General features: G+C 42.9%; 1 protein-coding gene across 33 annotated transcripts in view; it reads right to left on the reverse strand.

Annotated features, from left to right (window-relative positions):
* Kcnma1 (potassium calcium-activated channel subfamily M alpha 1) overlaps positions 1 to 23502 on the reverse strand; it is a 744152-nt gene that overhangs the window by 226929 nt on the left and 493721 nt on the right. For all 33 annotated transcript variants that reach the window (XM_031361079.1, XM_031361066.1, XM_031361082.1 and 30 more), the window contains exons 10-12: positions 6488 to 6598; positions 4646 to 4751; positions 1953 to 2035 (exon numbers count right to left, since the gene is read on the reverse strand). In XM_031361079.1, the coding sequence (XP_031216939.1) occupies positions 1953 to 2035; positions 4646 to 4751; positions 6488 to 6598 (300 nt within the window). The remainder of the gene's footprint in view (positions 1 to 1952; positions 2036 to 4645; positions 4752 to 6487; positions 6599 to 23502) is intronic.

Here is a 23502-nt window from a genome sequence, read left to right on the forward strand (position 1 = left end):
AGGAGGAGGAGGAGGAGGAGGAGGAGGAAGAAGAAGAGGAGGAGAAGGAAGAGGAGGAGGAGGAGGAGGAAGAGGAGGAGGAGGAGGAGGAGGAGAGGCCAATCCAAATAGGATTAAGAAATAATCTCTGTAATTCAGCATCTCAGAGACTCATACAAATGTTAAACCCACTGCATAATACTCATCTAGGGAACCTGAGACAAGTTAACTGACCAATAGCTTTCAGGGCAGTAATGATCAACTTGATGCAGACACATGAGGGAAGCACTAATAGATATTCCACTATCATCATTTTGAGTCAGATAGTCTTCTAGATAGGGGATGTGCTGTGCATTATGGGAAGCTTGGCAGCATCCCTGGCCTCTATTCACAGGGTTCCAGCAATACCCTCTGCTAGCTGTGCCAAGTGCAAAGACCTCCACATGTTTCAAAACACCTGCTGGAGGTAAGACCATCTCAAGTAAAGACATCTTAGGTCTAATTCCTTTCAGGTAACATAGTTTTGAGACCTGGGAGGTGAGACACTCTCAGGACTCAAAGGAAGGGACCTTAGATGAAATGTCCAGTAGTAGGGAGTAGGAACTTATAGAGCCTACCTCCAGCAGGAAGACAGGACATCAAGTGAGGGATGGGGTTGCCATCCCACAGTCAAAACTCTGACCCATAATTGTTCCTGTCTGAAAGAATTACAGGGATGGAAATGTAGAGAAGCCTGAGGAAAAGAAGGTCCAGCGACAGGCCCAAAGTGGGATTCAGCTCAAGGGGAGGTCCTAAGGCCTCACATTATTACTGAGGCTATGGAGCGCTCACAAAAAGGGAGCAAGCATGACTGCCCTATGAAAGACCCAACAAGCAGCTGAAAGAGTCAGATGCAGATATTTGCACCCAACCAATGGACAGAAGCAGCTAACCCCTGTTGTTGAATTTGGGAAGGCTGAAAGAAGTTGAGGAGAAGAGTGATCCTGTAGGAGGACCAGCAGTCTCAATTAATCTGGACCCCCAAAATCTCTCCAACCCTGGACTGCCAACCAGGCAGCATACACTAGCTGATATGAGGCCCCCCAATACACATACAGTAAAGGACTGCCGGGTCTGTGTTCAATCAGCGATGATGCACCTAACTCTCAAGAGACTGGAGTCCCCAGGGTGTTTTGAGGTCAGGTGGGCTGGGGAGTGGGGACATCCATGTGGAGACAGGGGATGGGAAGGAGATATGGGATGTGGAACAGTCAGAGGGTGGATGGGGCAGGAGGAATAAAATATAGAGTGTTCAAAAAATGTGGAATGTAAAAAATAAATTAATTAATAAAAAACTAAAAAACTATAAAAATTAGGGTTTTATGGGTATGCATCTGTATGTGAGGGCGTAAGTCCATATGGAGGCAGAAGTTGGCACTGAGTTGTTCCTTAAATGTGGACCCCCTTGGCTTTTTGAGCCAGGTCTCTCAGTGACCTAGAACTCACCTAATTAGGCTAGGCAAGTTGGCCAGGGAGTCCCAAGAATCTGAATGTCTCTGCTTCCTTGGACTCAAGGGTGTTACCGAGTTTCATCTTTAAAAAAAGAAAATTGGTTCTGGGGTTCAAAATCAACCCCCTACACTTCTATAGCAAGCACTTTACCAGCTGGGCTGTCCTCCCAGCCCTGTGAGCATATAATTTTAATTCAGACTTGCAGCTATCTTTCCTTTTCTAGTTCTTTCTCTAGGAATCTGAAACCCCAGAGGAGCTATCAGCATCAGGCATGGCATCTGCTAAGTCTGAACTTCCTGTCGGTGGTACCCTGTATGCCAACACTCTCTTCAGTTCTACCAGCTCTGTATAGGAGCCATTGTTAGGCGGTTCATGAAGGAAAGATGGTCCACAGAGACAGTCCTCTGTAGACCCAAAGAAAGGTTGCATATAGGCTATGGGGACACCAGTCCAAGACCTTCCCCACTGGTTCCCTGGGTTACCTCATGATGTTGGAGGCGTCTTCTGCATCCGGGTCAGCACAGTACTTATTGGCAAGGATCAGGCATGCATCTGCTGACTCTATCTGAGAGATCAAAAAGAAAACAAATCATAACAAACACAAACATATGAATAGCTACACTCAACTGCAGTCTCTCTTTGGTACTAGTATTTTAGAGAACCTGGTATTTTGCAAGGAAATGAAAAAATATGAAGGAGAAAATTATAGTTTTGTCAAAAGTGTAGGTTGCAGGTCAGGTTCTTGTTAAAGGATACATATTCCAGCTTGAACCTGAGTAATTATGTTCTTTGGCCTAGCTGCTTACAGACGTCTTTGCCAAATTCCTTCAAATTTACTTAATTGGGCTTTTCAATCTGACCCCTACTTCCTCTCTCAACTGTCTTTTGCTGTCATCCTCATTTTTCCAGCCAGGAAGTGGATGTTGCTGGGTTAAACCCCTTCCCTGAGGTAAGCATGTGAACAAAAGAGTGGCACATTCAACAACATGGACTGAATCATCAAGAGGTCGGATCTTCAGTGATTAGGGATGTTTGAGGCCCTTGTAGAGGATGTAAATTCAGTTCCCAACACTCATATGGAAGCTCACAACACTAATAACTCCAGTTCCAGGGCATAGGACTCCTTCTTCTGACCTGTAGCCTTCAGGCAAGAGGCAGTACATGTGCACACGTGCAGGCATGGCACTCATACACTTAAAATTAAAACAAGTATGTTTTTTAAAAAAAATTCCTTCATCAAACCTTATGCACATTTTCATTCCATGTGTCCCAGTGAGAAATCAGAGCCTTCAATAGACAACAGCTCTATGCTGTTTTCTGTTCATTGCTACTCAGGTATTCAAAAGGCAAATAATTTACATAAATGAAATGATAAGTTGCAGATGGATCCAAAAGGCAACCTACTGACTTATCTTAATGTGAGCCAAAAGGGGATTTGTTCTGTAGACAGACCATGAGTTTGATGTGCTAATAATTGCTTGCATTTAAATTAGGCCTGTGAACAAAAGCTATTTTCTTTGTACTTATGACTTGGGTCATGTCTGGATAATATTAAGATGAACTAGCCTTCATAAGCATGAGGATTCTCATGCTAACCTGGGTCTGCACTTTCTTCTGCTCATAATGTTACACTTCCTAGTCTGTCCCAGCATTTGTTAGGAAGGCCCTGGTTCCCTCAATGGTATGCCACACATTGTAAAGACTTTTACACAAGTCCTTTCAGATTTTCTATGTTTGATGCTATAGCAATTACAGAACTCTTTGGTGGTCACAGTCAGCATTTAGCCTTCCTTGGGTTCACATAATATTAATGAACTTCAAGTGTTGTACACACTTCTGACAACTGGATTAGATGGATAAAATGGCAGATGTTGGTTTCCTGTGTCCCTTTCTTTTCTACAGCCTTGCATGTACTTTAAGAGAAGAGGCCTACTTGGAGGGGTCCAGGAAGAATATGATGACCTTATCACCAATTGATGGGTAGTCTGTTTTTAAAAAAGGGATAGTCAAATGTTTTACAGCTTTCTGTAATTTTCTTTTAGATATAATAATAGATTTGGGAGTCATACTGAGTTCAATCTGGTGGAAGCTAATCATTCATCATGTTCTGTTGTGAGTGCTTTTTTAATCCATCTCAACTTTAAATTTTTCTGCATTCATTTATTATTAGAGAAAGTGGAGTATTAAAATCACCCATTGTTATAGTGTTGGAGTTATTCTGTATATTTCAGTCCAATTGTATGCTTTATGAAATTGGGCGTACCAGAGTTTGGTGCATGTATGTTTAATATTATACTATTTTCTTTGTTAATTGTCCCTTTGATTAGCATGAAGCGGCCTCCTTTGTCTCTCCTGGTTGATCTTAGTTTGGAGTCTACTTTGGGGGTATTAGGATATTGGCATCTGCTTGCTTCCTGCTCCTCTTGGCTTAGGATGGTTTTTCTATTCTTTCACTTTAAAGTGGTGGCCATCTTTGAAAGTTGGATGTGATTTGTGCAGACAACAGAAAGATAGGTTTTTTTTTCTTAAGTTACTCACCTAATTTATGTCCTTCAACTGTGGAGTGGAAGGCACTCTTATTTCATGTTATTATTGAAAAGTGTGTGCTTTTGCTGTTGTCTTGTTATTTTTTTTAGCTGTTTGTGCTCTTAGCCCTATTTTGTCTTCAGTAACTATAGCTTTATTTTTTTTCTTTCTATAATTTCTTGGAAATGCCTATTCCTTTCTCATTTATTTGTGTGTGTGTGTGTGTGTGTGTGTGTGTGTGTGTGTGTGCATTAAAGCAAGAAGACAGTTGTATGAGTTAGATCTCTCCTCCTACCAAGTAGATCCTGGAGATCTAACTCAGGCCACCAGGCTTTGCAGCAAGTGCCTGTACCCACTAAACTACTGGGATGAGATGGCCCTGATTGAATAAGTTCTACAGTGGGAATGGCTGGTTTTGAAGAAAACAGAAGAGTTAGGTTCTATGTTAAGACTAACCTGAGTGTGAGATAGTTATAGATGATCTAGAGTGAGTCCCCAGCAGGGCAACATCTTGAGGCCAATGAATGAGTGTACTAGAGTTAGTAACATCTGAGTTATCTCATTAATGGTTAAGAGATAGCTCTAAGTCTGCCTACCTGGGAACCATGGCCCTACCCCTGAAGAATTGAAAACACTTGTTTCTCCTTACCTTGACTCTGGCAAGATCATGTGGATTGAGGACAGAGCCCTGATAAAACTCCACCTGAGTGAAATGCCGTTTGAACAGAGCCTCAAGCTCAAGGTTAGGGGAGATGCTGAAGAGACAGAAGAGAGAGAGCTGTTAAAGCAACAGAGTAAGGATCTCAGACTCCATGGCTCCCTTGGTTTTAATTTCCACATAAAGATGTAAACAAAGGCTCTGACCTTCAGAGAAGCTTCCTTCCCTGATGTAAATGAAAGACTTATTTAAGAGAACAGAATCACCCACTACATTGAAAACCAACCACGAGGTCTCTGGCCTTGCAAAGATTAGGGACGATGTGTCCTCTTCTTTGTTACCACTGGGAAATTCAGAGCTGTAGCATCAGTGTTCATTGGTCTTTATATACTTACACCATGACATCTTATCCCTTCCATTCTTCTCTGTGGACTAGGATTTCCCATCACTGCCTCCCTTTGCTTCAGGTCTTTAAGTTTAGATTGAATCATGAGTGGGGAGTTCAATTTGTAGATGGTACATTGTGGGACAACTCAGCCTCCAGAATTGAGTAAGCTAATGCCTTAACGAGAGTCTGCCCATGGTAAATATATTTACACAGAGGGAATCTGTCCTTAAGTCAACTGTATAGCCTAGTAAGGTTTTCTTTCATAAAAATAGCTGACATTTAGTGAGCCTTTCCTGCATATCTAACTGGGCTCTGCACACTTCACATGGAGTGATTCATTTCATTGTTACTACAATAGTCCAAGGAGGTAGAATTGTCTCCTCTGTTCATAGTTGTGGGAGCTGAGGCACAGGGAAGTGAAATAACTTGCCCACCTAGTCCATGGTTAAGTGAGGATTAAGACTAAAGAAGCAATGGGTACTATGTTTATGGAGAACATGGAAATCTACCTGCATAGAGCCAGATGGAGACTCTGGGACAACAGTATCAATATTCATGATACACAGTGTGATACTTAATACTGTCAACCATGTGGGGTCTGGAATCACCTGAAGACAAACCTCTGAACATTTATACAAAGGATGATCTATATTGGGTTAGATGATGGGGTGGGAAGATCCTCCATGAATATAGCAGCACCATCCTATAGGCTGGGGTCCCAGACTAGATACAAAAGGAGAAAGCCAACTAAGTACAGGCATCCATCTCTCTCTGCTTCCCGAATGCAGATGCAGATGGGCTGCCTCACACTCTCACCAGCATGTTCTCCTACTGTGTCTCTATAGATCCTCTGACTGCAAACAGAAACAGACCTTTCTTTATTCCTCTCTCTCTCTTTCTTTCTTTCTTTCTTTCTTCCTTTCTTTTTTTCTCTTTCTTTCTTTGAATTATTTTGTCAGGTGGTTTGTCACAGCAGTGTGAGAAGAAACTATGTCAACCTGCTTCTTCTCTTGTCCTGCTTGTCTTGTCTCTCTCCTGCAGTGGTAGGGTATCCACATGGTTATATTAATTATCCTACCCCAGCTCGGCAGACACAGCTGATTGCATAGGTCCACGTTGAGGAAGGTGCCAGGGTAACTTCGATGACTAGTGAATTCCACTGTTAAATCTTTCAGAAAGAAACTCAGATATAGTTCTAGACTGCCTTACTGGAATTTGCTTTCAACCCTTAACTAGGCTGTTGCTTCATGGTCTAAGGGTTCTAAACTGAGCTCCCCATTCTTTTGGAAAAACCACCTCTTACCTAAGAAGCTAGCATTGATCAATCACAGCTTATTCAATCCTGCCCTAATTCCCAACCACCTCCATCTCCACTATACCTACAGGCACTCAGAGTGAAGCATGAGTTTAGGTAGAGGGGTCTGGTGACAGCAGTAGGCTCTTACTTGTGAAGAAAGACAATCTCCACGTTGACATCATCCCGGTCCTTGTGCAGAAAGTCCTTCAGGAAGTTAGAGACACTCTCCAGAGTAATGTGTCCACAGACCACAATGTGCCTGTACAGGAGAAAGCAGTTAGAGCCAACCAGACCCAGCAACATGACCCCATACTCCAGTCCCTGATCAGCAGAGGAACCAAGGCAGCTACAAGAGCATTATACATCTCCCCACTCAGCCCCAGTAAACCCAGCACCCATCCCCAGAGGGTCATGAGGCAAAGTGATATCACTAACAGTTGCTCAGAGGCTCCTGGAGAGAGAAAAAAGGCATATGGCTGCTCACCTGATGCTGCACAAAATCCTATTAAAAGCCCAGCCACTTGGCCAAGTGGTTTTATGCATTTAACAATAAGTGACATTATGCTTGTGCTTAAATGCTACATTATCAAGTCCCTTGCAGATTCCTATCTCCCCCTTTCTGCCCACAAAGCGTCCTCCTGGGAGATTTACTGAAGCAGTCTTGGTTTATGACATACAGCTTATCAGGTAATGAGATAACAAATCTTGCTGAAACGATGATTTTGTGTGTAAGAAAGAGGACTTTTATCAGGGTGGCTAATGTACGGCTTGACACGTTATAGGCTCGGCTAGCCATAAGCAGTAAAAAGGAAATTTTGCATTTTTCCACTATAACTTCTCCAACAATGGGGGCATGTAACACTTTACAGTAAGTGAGCATTACTCAGGGCTAAATGGAGATGGGATGCCCATGGAATGGACAATCAAGCTGGCTGCTGGGACCGTGTACCCAGAGGGCTGCTGCCTCTGGGTGTTGACTCTCACAAGCCAAACTAATTCACCTGAAGACCCTTCTAATAGGCAGGAGCCAGAGATATAATGGATGTGAAATTTTTTGGCTTTGTTATAGAGTGGTTTGAACTCTGCTTCTAGAAATATCCTTTCATCCCAAGGAAGTGAGATCCTTTTTTTATTTATTTATTGGACATTTTCTTTATTTACATTTCAAATGTTATCCCCTTTCCTGGTTTCCCTCCCTTCCAGAAACACTCTATCACATCCTCCTTCCCCTTGCTTCTATGAGGGTGTTCCTCCATCTACCCACTCATTTCCACCTCCTTGCCCTCGATTCCCCTACACTGGGGCATCTATTGAGCCTTCATAGGACCAAGGATCTCTCCTTCCATTGGTGTAAGACAAGGGCATCCTCTGCTACATGTGAAGCTGGAGCCATGTATACTTCTTTGTTGATATCTTAGTCCTTGGGAATTCTGGGGGTGGGGGGGTCTGGTTGGTTGATATTGTTGTTCTTCCTGTGGAGTTGCAAACCCTTTCAGCTCCTTCATTCAGTCCTTTCTCTAACTTCTCTATTAGGGACCCTGAGCTCAGTCCAGTGGTTGGCTGCTAACATCCACCTCTGTATTTGTAAGGCTCTGGTAGAGCCATCAGGCTCCTTTCAGCATGCACTTCTTGGTATCCACATTCCAGAGCATTTAAGACCTGCAGCTTCTTCAACATTTCTTCCTGAACCAATGTGACCTTAACATCAGTGTATCCTTGGCTCATTTACATTTGCTTCATGATATTCAATCACAAGATCATGATCTGAAAATTGGCCCCAAGACCAAAAGGCTAAAGCTTGGCCATGGAGCTATAAGCATTGGCTTCTATCAAAGACACTGTAATAAATGGCTCAACTCTACCCTTCAGGGTGACAGTAACAGAGAATAGATCTCTAGTGTATTTTAAGACTAGGTCAGGTGGTGAACATGCAGTAAGGCAATTTCCCAGGAAATATTCAGAATGTCCAGGTTCTTTGCCCTTTATTTCTCTGATCATATTGTAATATGGCAGAAAGCTCATTGGCTGGAGGCAGCTTATTATAGGTGGCGGTGATGATGGTTTATGCAATGTCCCATTAGATGTCATTACAAGAGCCTGCCCTTTTGTGGTAATTTGGTGCTTGACTAAGGATGTGAGAATAATGCAGTATACTCATTGGGGAAAGGATAATGGTGCAGAACAAAGAGTAAATCAATAATATGTGCAGTACAGTTAATAATATTACCATTATGGACTGTTATTGTTACGGTGATGCACTTAGCAATCAGGCAAGCCATGGTCATGAAGGTGAAGTGGGGTCCTTCAGAAGAGACATCCTAACATGATCATATTACCCTCTCAACAGCACCTGCTAGGTTGGAGGGTCACATAGCCACTCATCCAAACTTAATGCTCCAACCTCCATATCACTGAACCTTTCTGACTGCAAAATATACTATATAACTGAATTCACAAAATAAACAAACTATTTGTATTTTTCCCCATTTCTATCATATCTTAAAATGTTTCTTGTAGCATAAGTGCATGTATGGGCAAAGTGTAAGCAGGTTCTGAATGAGATTTATGATTCTGAATTGACAAGCATGGTCAGAAAGTGACCAAGAAAGAGTATTTCTCTCCTGACTTCAACTCCACACAAGTGATAATAGGGTTACTTGGTGCATTCTAATGACCTGCACAAAGACACTGGGAAGGAGAAAGCTCCAACAGGAATCCACCTTGCAGGTATCTCTGCAGTTGAGGCTGTTTATGTCTTGGCTGAGATAGCAAGCCAGGTAAGGAAGAACTCTAATTCCTCGCTTTGATGGCAAGGAGAGGATGTCCCAGACATCTACTTACTCCAGTCCATACAAGGGGAAGCTGAAAAGTCCATTCCACCTAGCCAGCCTCTGTCTCAGATATTGCAAACTTCAGTGTTCTATGCTGGAATATGCCTGCTTATTATTCAAGGCCAGACTCAAATGAATGGTGGCTTGAGACAGCTGAACATTCACCCTTCCTGTCCTATACACAAAGAATGGAGTGAGCATCCTTCCCTGTTGCTGTTCTGAAATCATTCATCCTGAGAGAGATATGTGTGAAGTGGAAGGGGAGGAGATGCGCTCTGCCCCAACACATCACCCTTGAATCAAAGGTTCAGCCAGCTGATTTATTTAGCTTTAGAAAAAGTCATGGTTCTATTATTTGAAAGTGTGCCGGGTACATATAAAATATATTCCAATGCAATCAATATTATCCCTTAAGCCTTTAATTAGCTTTCACTTCTCTTAAGAAGTAAGTAGACAAATGCTGGCAGGAGAGAGGAAGGGGGTAAAAAGATTGACTTTTCTTTTTTTTCATTTGGTGCTAGCTGTCTGATACAATACTAGACAATTGAAAATATATATCTTTTAGCTATAGCATGATTTCTGGGGTGGAGAGCAGTCCTTATCAAAAAAGGAAGAAAAAAAAATCTTCCTTCAACATAATTGGTATTTTTGCTCAGAAGAAAAGGGGGACTGGGGGTAGGGGATTGATTGAAAGCAGATTGCCTTTTTTTCCCAGGGAGAGTTATTAGGTACATTATCATGGCAACCTTGAAGAAGCCATATTGTTCCAATCTGTCCTGTATCTGATTTGAAGATTTACGACCGTTCCCCCTTTGTGCCAATAATCATTTCCCTCCATTTTGTTTTCCATACAATGGAAGTTATCAGGGAGCCCACATATTGAAAATGTTTGAATGTCGTCAGAATTGATGGATGGGGAGATGCTGCCTCTCTAGCCCTGTATCAGTACTGGAAGATCAGACCTGGCGGCCCAAGTCTGAGGAAGTGCCAGACTCCCTATGGGAGCCTGGGGAAAGGTTGGCAAATGGAGATAATCCCGCAGGGCAGTAGTTTGGGGAGGAATATTGTTTCAGAAAGAAGAAACATGATACATATTATCCCATCTATTCAATATGACTGAAAATAGTTTATGATTGAGAGCAGAGGATGGGCTCCTTGGAAGCATTGGATATTTACAGGGCATGATTTGGGGAAGGTTAAAGATTCCTGTCCAAATAATCTCTGCTGCCTTCCACAATACCTACAGACCTGCCGAGTGAGATTCACAGTCTGATGTCAGACACTAATTAATTACATAGTCTTTGACAGGGCTCACCAATTTTTCATCTTAGGAGCAACAACTCAGAGCTATACAGGCACTGTAAAGAGTGCTTCATTCCTGAGGTTATCTCCAGGATTTACTTGGAAAGGTAATAGATGAATGGACCATCAGCCTTCTAAAAGGGTAGGGACTATGTGACATCTTTGTATCAGTACACAGCATGTGGCTTGTATAATTCCATCTAATCCTCAAACAACTGCTGGTTCTTACCATCAGCATATCTTTAGATCTCCCCTATGAAGTTGTTTCTGTGAGATGTATCTCTTATGAGTTCACCGGAAGTAAAAGTAACTGACTTGGGAGGTAGCCCAGGTGTTGAGACTTCAGTGCTCAAGGGGAGGGAGCTGACAGTAGAGGGTTAGTACCTATCAGCTTCTGCTCTGTCAGGATGGGTAGGATTGGCCAATGCATGGAGGAGGAGTACTGCAGGAGTTCTTAGCAGTTCGGAGAGGTTTGTTGTGGGAATGAGGTGGACAAAGACAAAATTCCCTGAAGACATCACAGCTTTTCAGTATCTCTAGTTTAGGCTACACCTGCTCAATTGGCCCAGAAGGTTCAATGAAACAAACAACAACAACAACAAAATAAGGAACATAGAAATTACCAAGGCCACTGTGTATAGACTCTAAACCAAACTTAGTCTTGTACTCTGGAAGACAAGGGGCCACAAAAGTAATGCCAGTATCTGGACCAGACTTTGCTTTCCTATGGAGCTGAGGACTTTCCCTCCAGACCAGGAATCTGAAGTATAACAAAGAGATCACCATTTATAGCAAAAGTTACCTAAGTGGGTCACACTGAAAGGAACTAAACCATTTTCATCTGTGGCTCTGGTTCTTTGAGCCCAATATTAATCTTCATGTCTGGATTCTATGTGGCCCTGGCCACTTGGACTGTGAAGACAGACAACAGATCTAAATCAGTAGCCATTTCTTCTTTAATCTGATTGACACTTGTAGGTGGGACAAAGCTTGATGGATGAATAGATATTTCTGAGGCAAAGGTAACATAAATAATATTAATGGCTTAGATGAAAGATCCATCTCAGATGTACAAGGGAGTGTATTAAATATTAACACAATGGTAGCAAATGACTTTGTGGAAGGAAGTTATTCATCCAGTACCAGCACTGAGTAAGGGCCCTAGACAATGGGCTAATTAGGGATGGGTAGCATAGGTTGGCTGTGCAACAACTAAGGCATCTTGTGGTTGAGTGTGATTGCATCCTAAGAGACCAATGTGTAACTACACTGGTCTCTCTCAGGGGTCTGGCACTTATGCCATAGGTCTTCATTCATCACCAAATATTAATGACTGTGTTTCTTCGACCACTGGCCACCTTTACCTCTAGAATGCAGTCACCTAAGTTCTCCTTGGTCACTCTACTTTTGTTCTGGTGAGCCAGGAAGGCCAACATTCCAGAGTTGAGTGGCAACCTGTTTCAGAAGCCGGTTCCATGCCTGTGTTTTAGGGTGGCCTTAGGGCAGGAGGTATAAGAGGAGGATGGGGCTTTTCAGGGCTCTGATGATGGGCCACCAGGGAGTCATTGAGAGTCAGTTTAGTTTGATGAGAACAAAAATCTATACTTTCTACACACACACACACACACACACACACACACACACACACACACACACCGGGCAATATTTCTGACATCTAACTACCTTTGAAACATTCTACACTTCACCGTGACAGGGTATTGGCAATAGGTCCTCACTCATATGTCCAGGTATATCTTAACCTCAGAGGGTCTATGTCACACCTTAACCAGAGACTGCAGAGCAGGCCTCTGTGACTTGGAGCCAGCCACCATATAAGTGAAGAGGTTGACAGGACCTCACCCACCAGATCCTCATGAATCCCTATGGGGTGCTTGCTTCCTGCCTATACACTACTTCTTGTCATCATTTTATCTAGTCTATACGTCTGCAATCCCATCCTGATTGATTTCCCCCTCACCTTCCTCAATCTCCCAAAACCTTGAGCAAAGACTGAGGCAAATCTGACAACAATCAGGTCTTCCAAGGTCAGGGAGGTCTTAGATCTCTCCTTAGCCAGGCCTTGCACTAGGAAGATAGTATAAAATGTATGTCTCTGGGCTGTTTATTTTTAAAGATACTATATCCATTTTTACTGGAACAAGTATAAAGAACTTAAGAAACCCATAGCCATCCTGTCACAATAAATCATACGGAGTAAATTGAAAATCCTATACAGCTTTTTCTGAATACATTGCACTCACTTTGTCAAAATGTAGATGAAATGTGGCATGTATTGATCTAGATGTCTCTGTGAAACTATAATATTTATATCAAATACATATGCTAGACTCTCTTCTGTCTTTCTGCTGAGCCTTCTAATCATGCCTTTCTCACCCCACCTCTTACCAGCACCTCCTACCATTAGTAGCCCTTGGCATGAGTTGATTGGATTTTAAGGAGTGATTGGCAAAAAGAATGGGTAGCATTTCATTACACAGAAGTTGGGTGGTTAGAGGCCCTGCAACCCTCATGGTAGTCAGTACCAAGCTCATATTTGCCCTGCTGTGTTAAACTTGAGCTTTTCTCATGAAAGCTGAGCTTCACTTCTCACATCACCCAGCCATGTCTTTCTGGCTGCTTTGTCTTAACGCAACTGGCCCTGATTTGAGTTGTGCCTTCAGAACAGTTTCTATTGAGTTCTCTCCTTCTGGCTTGTGACCCCATTGCGGAATAAAAAGTTCATCCATTTCTTTTCTTTATTAAAGAATCTTTTTCTTTTTTCTTTATTAAAAAATCTGTTCCCAGGAGTCTGTCTTGACTATGGGGAAAGACTGTCACCAACAATCAAAGCAAATTGACCAGAGCCTGCTGTTCATATCTTCCCATCCTACCCCAGAATCTAGCTCTAGTTCAGTATGCACATACAGACACATGCCATTTGCTTTCAAGACATATTTGTTGCAAAAAGTATGCTTGGCTTGGACACTAAGCCAGAGGCAACATGGTCAATTTTTAACAGTAAACTGTAAGAATGGCTGTCCAACTCGGCCTCTTGAAATCTTCTCCCAAGTCCATAAAGGAACAAAAAATGAAAACAAAATCACCAAGTAGTTATCATGCCCACAGTCCCAGCCTGACTATAACTATTTCCTGTAAGAAAAATGAAGAAAGAAGGAGAGAGAGAGGAGAGGAGAGGAGAGAAGAGGAGAGGAGAGGAGAGGAAAGGAAAGGAAAGGAAAGGAAAGGAAAGGAAAGGAAAGGAAAGGAAAGGAAAGGAGAAGGGGTTTCTAAGAAGCTTTAAGGCTTATTTATAATAGCCAGAAACTGGAAACAACCCAGATGCCTCTCAAAAGAGGAATGGATACAGAAAATGTGGTACATCTATACAATGAAGTACTACTCAGCTATTAAAAACAATGAATTTATGAAATTCTTAGGGAAATGAATGGATCTGGAGAATATCATCCCGAGTGAGGTAACCCAATCACAAAAGAACACACATGGTATGCACTCTCTGATAAGTGGATATTAGCCTAAAAGATCAGAATACACAAACTACAAACCACAAACCACAAGAAACTCTAGAAGAAGGAAGATCAAAGTGTGGATACTTCATTCCTTCTTAAAATGGGGAACAAAATACCCATGGAAGGAGTTGCAGAGTCTAACTATGGAGCAGAGACTGAAGTAAGGACATTCCAGAGACTGCTCCACCTAGGAATCCTTCCCACATTCAATCATCAAATCCAGACACTATTGTGGATGCCAGCAAGTGCTGGCTGATAGGAACCTGATATAGCTGTCTCCTGAGAGGCTCTGACAATATCCGACTAATACAGAAGTAGAGGCTCACCGCCATCCATGACTGAGTACAGGGTCCCAATGAAAGAGCTAGAGGAAGGACCCAAGGAGCTGAAGGGTTTGCAGTCCCTTAGGACAAACAACAATATGAACTAACCAGTACCCTCAGAGCTCCCAGGGACTAAACCTCCAACCAAAGAGTACACATGATGGGACTAATGGCTCCAGCAGCATATGTATAGCAGAGGATTGCCTAGTCGGTCATCAATGGGAGGAGAGGCCCTTGGCTCTGTGAAGGTTCTATGCCCCAGTGTAGGGGAATGCCAGGGCCAGTAATCAGGAGAGGATAGGGTGGTGAGCAGGGGGAGAGGGGAGGGGGCAGGGAACAAGGGTTTGTTTTTATTTTTACCTTATTTTATTTTTTCCTTTTTTTTGAAGAGTTAACTGGGAATGGAGATATCATATGACATGTAAATAAAGAAAATGTCTAATAAAAATAAATAAATAAATAATTTTTTTCCTATGTATAAGTGGAAGATTTAACACTTGTAAAATGATACAACTATTTTGTGATCAGACTGTACTGATATTGATCAACTCTGTGTTTGGGGTCCTAAGAGTACCTCTAACACCAACATAATTATAACTTTGCCATAAAAAGAGGTATGTAATAAATCCAGGGCTCTTTCCTCTTTAAAGAAAAGAAGAAGAAGAAGAAGAAGAAGAAGAAGAAGAAGAAGAAGAAGAAGAAGAAGAAGAAGAAGAAGAAGAAGAAGAGGAAGCAGCAGCAGCTTTAAGGCTAAGATCATCTACTCTTGGCCACATCTACTGTTTTGCTAATGAGAAAGGAAGGAAATGTGATCTGCCTCCTGGTGAGGAAGAGAAGGGAGCAATAGTCTTATGCAGCTGTCAACAGGAGTATTTTGGAAAAGGCAGTCTGCTTTACTGCTTCACTAAATGGGGCAGACAGTGGAGCAAACAGATCCAAACAGCTCAGCAAAGGCACCTTCATGAAGCAGAGCTCCAAGGTCAGGGAGCTGAGCATTGAATGACTCAGCAGAGGAGACTGGGGAGCCCTTTCTCAGAACTTGGCCTGCAAAACTGATGCACTTTGTCATTTGTAGTTGAGAACTAAGCCACCATTCCAAACCATAATAAGATCTCCATAATCAGACAGGACACAGGATCACAATCAGTCTATGGGTAAGGAACGACTACACATCTCTTGTAGCTTGTAACCTCCATGGACTATCAATCCAAGACTTGACGAAGAGATCCTTAGCATATGCGGGTTCCACCTATCAAGCATACACCATTCATTCTGTCAAAAACATCTCACTTTTAGTTACACATGGTTTTGTTTTCTCTAATCAAGTTTCCATATCCAAGTGAGCCTAATCATTGCTCGAGATAATGATAGGAGTTAAACCTTGCTAGTGGCCAAATTCTGTAATGAATGAACATGAATTTCTGCTTCCTGGATCACAGAGCCTCATTTCTGGCTGTTTTCTATCCTTCCTGGGACCTTGCTCTTCAGATTTCCCCTGGATTTTGTAAGTTACTTTAGTGGTTTTTGTTGGTTTGTTTGTTTGTTTGTTTTTTTAAACTGCATCATCATTTCTGTTGCTTACAACCCTAGATTCCCTAAGAGTAGACTGGTTGACCTTTGCTTCAGTTTCTCATTTAGTTTTTACAAATCTCCAGTGTTCAGGTATTATCACATCACTGCCGCTTTGCTATGTCTTTTCTCCTTTATTTCCTCTCAGAGAGGGGAATTTGTATCTGGACATGCACAGGTGGGTACATGTGCACATGGAAGCCAGAGGTTAGCATTGGGCATCTTCCTCAATCACTCTCTACCTTATTTTCAGAAATGAGATCTCTCACTCAACCTGGAGCTCACAGGTTTGATTATGCTGGATAACTAGTGAATTCCACGTGTTTCTGACTCCCCAGCTTTGGGATTATGGGTATGTGCTCCTGTGTCTGGATTTTAAAATATACTTTCTAGGGACCTAAAACTCAGGACCTTATGTTTGCACAGCAAGCATTCTACATACGGGCCATCATCTCAAGCCATAGACAGCCTTATTAAAAAGTACTCGTACAATGGTGATGTGACCACAAATTACACGGATTCTTCCTTGGGTCTCCTATCATACTCTGGCCTCTACATTTCATTCATCTCATTACTTGGGACTCAGTGACCCTTAGCCATTCTCAATAGAGTAGGACACCTTTGATGTGACCTTTTCCATCCAGACAGGCTGACCCAGACAGGCCAGCTTCACTCCTTCGGAATGAAGGTGGACTGGGAAAAAATGATTCCAAACATGTAAAATGTATATAGTTTTATCTTTGGGAAGGGTATTTATTGATTTGTAAGGTGAGTCCAATCTTTCTCCCTAACACACTTGTCAAGTCATGTGACCTGTGCCTGCTCCTGGGACTGGCTGTCTCATTGTGATAGCCTGATGCATCCTCCCCTTATCGCCCACTAGACCCAAAGGGTGCTGCTTCAGCCAGCAAAAGTCACTGGCCATTCTCTCTGAGCATACTCAAAATACATACAGATGCTCTCCAAAACAGGCAGGGTCCACATAGATGCTTTCTACTTAACTGATGCCAAAGGCTACCTGTACAGCCATTCTGTTCAATTTCAATTTGACAGTAAACAAGTTACAAGGTTTATCTAACACTGGATTTGTGTTAGATGGCCTTGCCCAACTATAGACTAATGTTTTAATGTAGACTTTAAGCTAGGCAGGTTTAAACTAGTATGCTCAATAAGTTAAGTACACTGAGTGCCTTTTGTGTACAGGTTATTTTCCAATTGAAATGGGCTTATCAGGACATAAGCAGGATGTAGCAACGATCTGATGGTGAAGGGCATCTCTACTGGCATCAGCCTCCATAGAATGCCAGTATCTGTAACTCCCAGGGGATTTGGAAGGAGTCATAGATTCAAAAGCCTGCTGAGGCATGACATGCCACAGAAGGAGACCTGTATGGCCTAGGAAGCAGTAGACTTCCCAATATTACTACCAGATCCCAAGCCCCCCTGAATGTCTCTACAGCCCTCTTTCCTGGGATGCTTATTAGATCTGCAAGATTTTTAGGCACACTGGCTTTCTGCTCTAACCTCTGCCCTAAACAGTCCCAGTGAGTAGATTCAACAATCTGAGTTATCATGTGCTCTTAGGAGCACTCTCTCTAATGTGCTTCTTGCCTTCATGATTATTTCACACCTTCCTGATTTTATTGTACCAAATTCCAGCCAAAAGAACAATTCACTGGGGTAATGTTACTACATAACCAAGCTCCCACTTAGCTGCCACTGGGTAGCTCTGATTGGACAAGGTCTCACATACTCTCCAGGAGAGTAACAATCACATTCTCTTACTCCTTCTCTTCGCCACAGAGTCCAGCACAATTCCTGGCTCACAGGAGGGTTTAAATAATTGTTGAGTCAATGTGTTGGAATGGGTGTTTTCCTATATCTGCTTCAGATGCAAGTTGGCATGACCCTTTGGCATCTTTGAAAAGCATCGTAAGACTTCTTAGAATGGCATACATGTACCTCTGACCTGCTTCCACATCTCCTTATTAAAATAGAACAGAGGAGACAATCAGTGCCCGAAGTCAGAGCAAGTCTCCATGGCTGGAGGGGAGGGAGCAGGCCACTGCCATGCCATACCAGTGCTTTATGGGGATTCAACTCTGACAGCAACAGAGTCAGATTTCCACAGCCTTCATGCTGCATTGGTGTCTATGATATTTTAATACAAAGAGACGCTGGACTTGGCCAGTAAGAACATTTGCTGTTTTATTTTCAGAGTATGGTGACAGCAGTGGTGGGAAGAACCCCAAGTCTACGAGGAACTGCTCGTCACAACTCTGGAAAGACTTCTATCAGAATGAATAGCACGTCAGGAAGACATGAAAGTAGGGTGCAACTTAGTCTTGGATGCTTGCATTTGTTCCTGGGATTCTAAATCTACCCAGCAAGGACTCACTCCATCAAACATGAGGCTGAGGAGAAAGAGTCTTTCGGGATTATAATTAGAAAGTTCATAATCAGAATTCCTTTGTAAATGGAAGTAAGAATATTTGAAAGCAAAAGTCTATGCTTGACTACGCCCCCACCCCCCAAGGTACCCAGTTCATCTCCCACCTACATTTCTATTCTTGTTTGGAGAACAATAGGTGGAACGTTCTGCTAAGTGTGTGGAAGGGAAGAAAGACAGCAGGGAAGGGGGCAGAGGGGAAGCCTTCCTCCGATCCACATTATCTGGAGTTTGATTGACTGTGCAGCCAAGTCTCTTCTCAGATGTTCAAGTATGAAAAGGACTGAAGACGTGCCGTAGAAGGATCCAAAGCAGATGCCAGAAAGGAAGTATCCATAGCCACACCCACTAAGACCCTTGCCATTGGAAAGGACTACCTGGGACACTACATCATGTGAGGCATCTAATGCCAAATGCTTTGTGATCCACTTCTTGGTACCCAATTTCAGGAGTCAACATGGGTCATTTTCCCAAAGTATAAGGGAAATCTCATTTTTTTTTCCTTTTTTTTACCTCTTTCCACAAAAAGTTTAATGCTAATCAAAGCAGAATGCTTAATCAGTTCAAGATGGTCTGTCAGCTTGAATTATCTATTTGTCTTCCTATTTACTATATCTGTCTGTCTACAATTCTTTGTATCTTTGTGAAAATCAGTTATTAGGGCCCATGTTTCCTTCTGACTACAATCGCTACCAGATGAACCTCCCTGGTGATATGTTGATGATTTGCTAATTTATGGTTTTTAAAATCTAGGAATCCTGAGATATTGCAGGGGAGTCACGTGGGCTACAAGAGGAGAAGTGCTCAATGCCTTTCTTGACAAGGGATCAAAGATTGTGTAAAATACAAGACTTCAGTCCCATTTCAACCTGAGTGATGTCTGAGTCAGAGAAATCGTAAATGACATCTTATAGGAAACATCCCTGCCAAGAGCAGTCCAGCCCTTGCAGACCTGGAAGAAGTGAGAGTGAGCGTCACCCGAGACCCACGTAAACAGGAAAGGAAAGCAGGCCCATGGTATCAAGCCAAGATAACACCACATGAATCAACCCACATCCCACTCGTGCACACTGGAGGCCAGGCTGAGAGCAGCCACAACATTGCAGGAAGACTGCCTGGGATCTGAGGCAGGTTTAAATAAGCTCTTAAGCTGAACTTCCCAACCACTTAGGTGGCCAGATAGCTCAAGAGAGAGCGAGAGCTGTGGTATGGCTGGAAGGTTTAATAGGTGTGCTGGAATGTATCTGTCCCCGATGCCTGGCACAGAGCAGGCAGTCAATAAACACATGTGGAATGAATAAACATGAAGGTATGGCACATAGTGACTCTCTTTCAGCAAGGGTAGACCCCCAAGAGGGGGCAAATAAAAAGAATCTTTGTGAGGAAATAACCATATTATGGCCTTTAAAAATGGCCTGGAATCAGGGTAAAACCTGAAAGTAGGGAGAAGATGGAGGGGCAGCCCATGTTGAGCCAAGGTAGTAAGTAGGTATAAAGAAACACATGGGATCTGAGAAAGGGGGTTGGAAAGAGAGAGAGAGAGGGAGAGGGAGAGGGAGAGGGAGAGGGAGAGGGGGAGAGAGAGAGAGAGAGAGAGAGAGAGAGAGAGAGAGAGAGAGAGAACATGAACATGAATGAGAAGAGCCGTCTATTTTGAATAAATAGCTAAACTAGGCCCCAATCATAAGAAATCAGAAGAATATGCATACAGTCCCATGTCTAGCAGGCAGAGAGAAATGCCCTGGCAAGTTGGAGAATATGAAGGAGATATAGCTATTCTCTGAGTTCTTGGAGCATGGGGTCCAGATGAGGGTAGAAAATATGGTCCCAGGTACACATGGAGTCCTTTAAATAAATACACTGTTATCTCTTGAAAATCAAGAGCTCAAAATGGACCAACCAACAAATCCTGAAACTGACCCAGATAAAACAGTATGGTATTTGTATATAAGAGACTAACACTGAAGCTGGAGAGATGGCTTCAGTGCTCGGGAGCAAGATATGGGTTTGGCTGTAGAAACCACTCCCCACCCTAGAATGGGGAAGTCACCATAGAGATTTTCCTCCCATGCTAATTACACTCAGTTTCCTGTTCTCCTTTGTCCACCCCTTGTCTTTTATTATTCCTTCCTCTCCACATGTTCTTTCAGCTTCTGGCTACCAAAAATCTGTGGAGCCCTCTACACCCACTCTGTTCTCTCTGTCCCAAACACCTGGGCCAGAACTACCTCAGTTTGGGACCCGCTGAAGCCACATCACGGGAAACACAGGGTCTGGATGGCTCCCCAGCTGTGCTCTCTCTATCCAGGGGGTTACAGCTGATGGATTCCTCTCTGTGGTCAATTATTTTCCATGGCCCTTGGCCATATGACCTTGGAGCATGATCTTGTCAGTTCTCATAAACTAACCAGGAGTAGAATGAATTACACTCAGAGAAGAAACCTCTGGGGAAACCCTAAGAGGCTGTGGGAGGAAAAGACAGCAAACCAAGAACCCCAAGGCCATGGGAGTCTCAGTACCCCACATGCCTCCACCACCTCTGAGCAGTTTTCATTGTACATGAAGGGAAGGAGGCGGAGTCAAGGGCCTTGGGAAGCAGGATAGGCTCTAGGATGGCTACTATACTGAATAAGATTAATGGTCTCAGCATGAGGGGCTAATTGTCATCAATATTTCCAACATGGATAATTTTCTTGGTCCCTGATTGAACTCTTTGTTAATACTTTGGTCTCTATTCTTATGGGTTCCAATATGTGACACAGCAGCAGGCATATATATGGGTACCCACACCTACTGCTGCGATAGATGACATAATGAAAAGGGTGAAGAGGTCTCCTTCGATAGACCCTTGACTCCTGTGGACAGAGGGGACCTCCATATGCTCCAACACCCACATGTGGCTGTCCTCCATATTCTCCAACACCTGTAAGTGACTGTTGTGTCTTTCAAGCCTTACGTTGTTCTATCATACTGATTTTCCATCCTGAATGATCTTTGGATTTCATATTTTTGTGTCTCTGCAGTTTGTGGGTCATACATTACATTAAATTCGGTTGTCTGACAAGTTAATGTATTGTTATGAGTAGTTACTGTTGAATAAAATATGCACATACCAAAAAAAATCTCTTAAGTATGTATACATTTAAGTTGTTTTCTAGGTATTTGCTGAATTCTGTCCTGGGGGGGAGGAGTAGTGTATATGTATGTGGGGATGAGAACAGCACATGCATTTTTGCATGCACCAAAACTCAAAGTGCTGCCTGCTATTTTAAGAGTCTAAACTCCAGCTCTCAACAAAGTTAAGCCCCTTTCCTTTTGCAAACGCATTTAATTTAATCTGGAAACTTTTTGACGTTCGGAATAGAACAACTGTAGTTTCTCATTATGTTTGCTGCCAGAATCCATGCTTCGTTGCTCAAGTAAAGACCTTATATTGCTAATTACTACCACATGCCCATATCCCAAGTGAAAGGAAACTTATTGATTCTGACAGCCCATTCTCTCAACACTGAATTCCAAATGAAAACTCAAATTTTGGCCAAACATAACATTTCATCAATCTTGTTCTACTGACTGGAGAACCAACATCAAACAAAGGGTGCTAATGGCCCTTTATTACCGTTCCTTTCCCAAGCTTATATTTTCTGATGAAAGATCTAAGTGACCAAGGGCTTCTTTAAACTACTTGGTAATTAGCTTTTGAACCAGGAAACAATGCATAAAGTAACGAGAACTGCCCTGGTGTTGATGACAGGACGTACACTATATCCCGCAGGGTCTGGGGACTTTGGAGACCCAAAAGAGAACATTAAAAGCAAAATGAACTTTCACAAAGGAGAGTGGGGGCAGAGACAGAGGGAGGCAGAGAAGTAGGGAGGGAGCGGGGGTGGGGGGGAGGGAGAAAGGGAGGCAGTGGGGAAGAGGAGAAAAAGGGAGAAAGAGAGAGAGAGAGAGAGAGAGAGAGAGAGAGAGAGAGAGAGAGAGAGAGAGAGAGAGAGAGAGAGAGAAAATAGTCTTAAAGTGGTGATAACAGATTACAGAGCCAGAATAAAACTGGAGGAGGGCCCATGATTTGAAGTTCTCAGCAGGTGGGGCTTTGGGGGGACATGCCAGACTTTAAACCTGACCAGATCAGACTAGATCAGGGCAGGCCAGAAAGTGCTGGTCTCAGACCCTCATTTTGGGCCACCCATCAACAAAATTCTGTCAGCCAACAGCCCACCCATATTGGGTCACAAACACCACTCTGAAAAAAAAAAACCCACCTGGAAATTAGAGTTAAGAAATACTTTCAACTTGGATTTCAAAGCAATTGATTTTATTGACTTCATTGGGGACAAGGATAAGGAGATGCTGGCTGAAACCAATGGGCTGGGACAGCTCTAATGAGGGCCTGGGACTCTTGGGATGCCGTCTGCTTTATAGAGATCTGTCCATATCTTAAAGGCACACTGAATTAGGAAGCTGTTTTCCTCTTGGCTTGAGATAAATGACACAGGAAAATCTTTGGACTTATTTGGCCTTTTGGAACCAACCGATGGCCCAGACATCAGAACAGCTTGGTTCTAACCTCATCCAGGGTTGTTAAGATAATAGGAAGGGGAGAGGCCTATAGGGGGAGATGGAAAGACATGCCGCCTTACTGAGAAGGTGCCAACTGGCCTCTTTTCCCACTGTCCTTTGTGTCTGTGAAAGGAAACTGCTGTCCTGTGGATAGTTCAAGGAAATGAGCCCTTTCTCCACCTCCTCATTTTCTGAACAGAGGACTGGACACCTGAGCTCAGGATGTGTTGGACTCAGTAATAGTAGCAAGGCTCACTGGGCTCCATCCAGCAGGGCCAACTGTCAGGATGGTAGGAGCAGTCACGGGGAGACGGCCCTACAGGCCAGGCTCCAGTTTTCTTAAACACCAAACTAAGGTAATAATTTGGCAATCAGTTAGAATAAGTAACAAGATTAAATGGTTCCATGATAGGGGACAGGGGACTGGCATGAATGGGATTGTTTTCTGCATTTTAATAGAGATGCAGATGTCAGTCCCTGGTATGTATATCAGTGCACATTCTAGGGGTGTATGGCATGCTTGACCATTTTATTCTATGCACATCACACTCTGAATTAAGAACAAAGCCAAATGCCCCTCCCCCAAGAGCTTTCAAAGC

This window comes from Mastomys coucha, unplaced genomic scaffold (assembly GCF_008632895.1).
Source record: "Mastomys coucha isolate ucsf_1 unplaced genomic scaffold, UCSF_Mcou_1 pScaffold9, whole genome shotgun sequence".
Classification (NCBI taxonomy): Eukaryota; Metazoa; Chordata; class Mammalia; order Rodentia; family Muridae; genus Mastomys; species Mastomys coucha.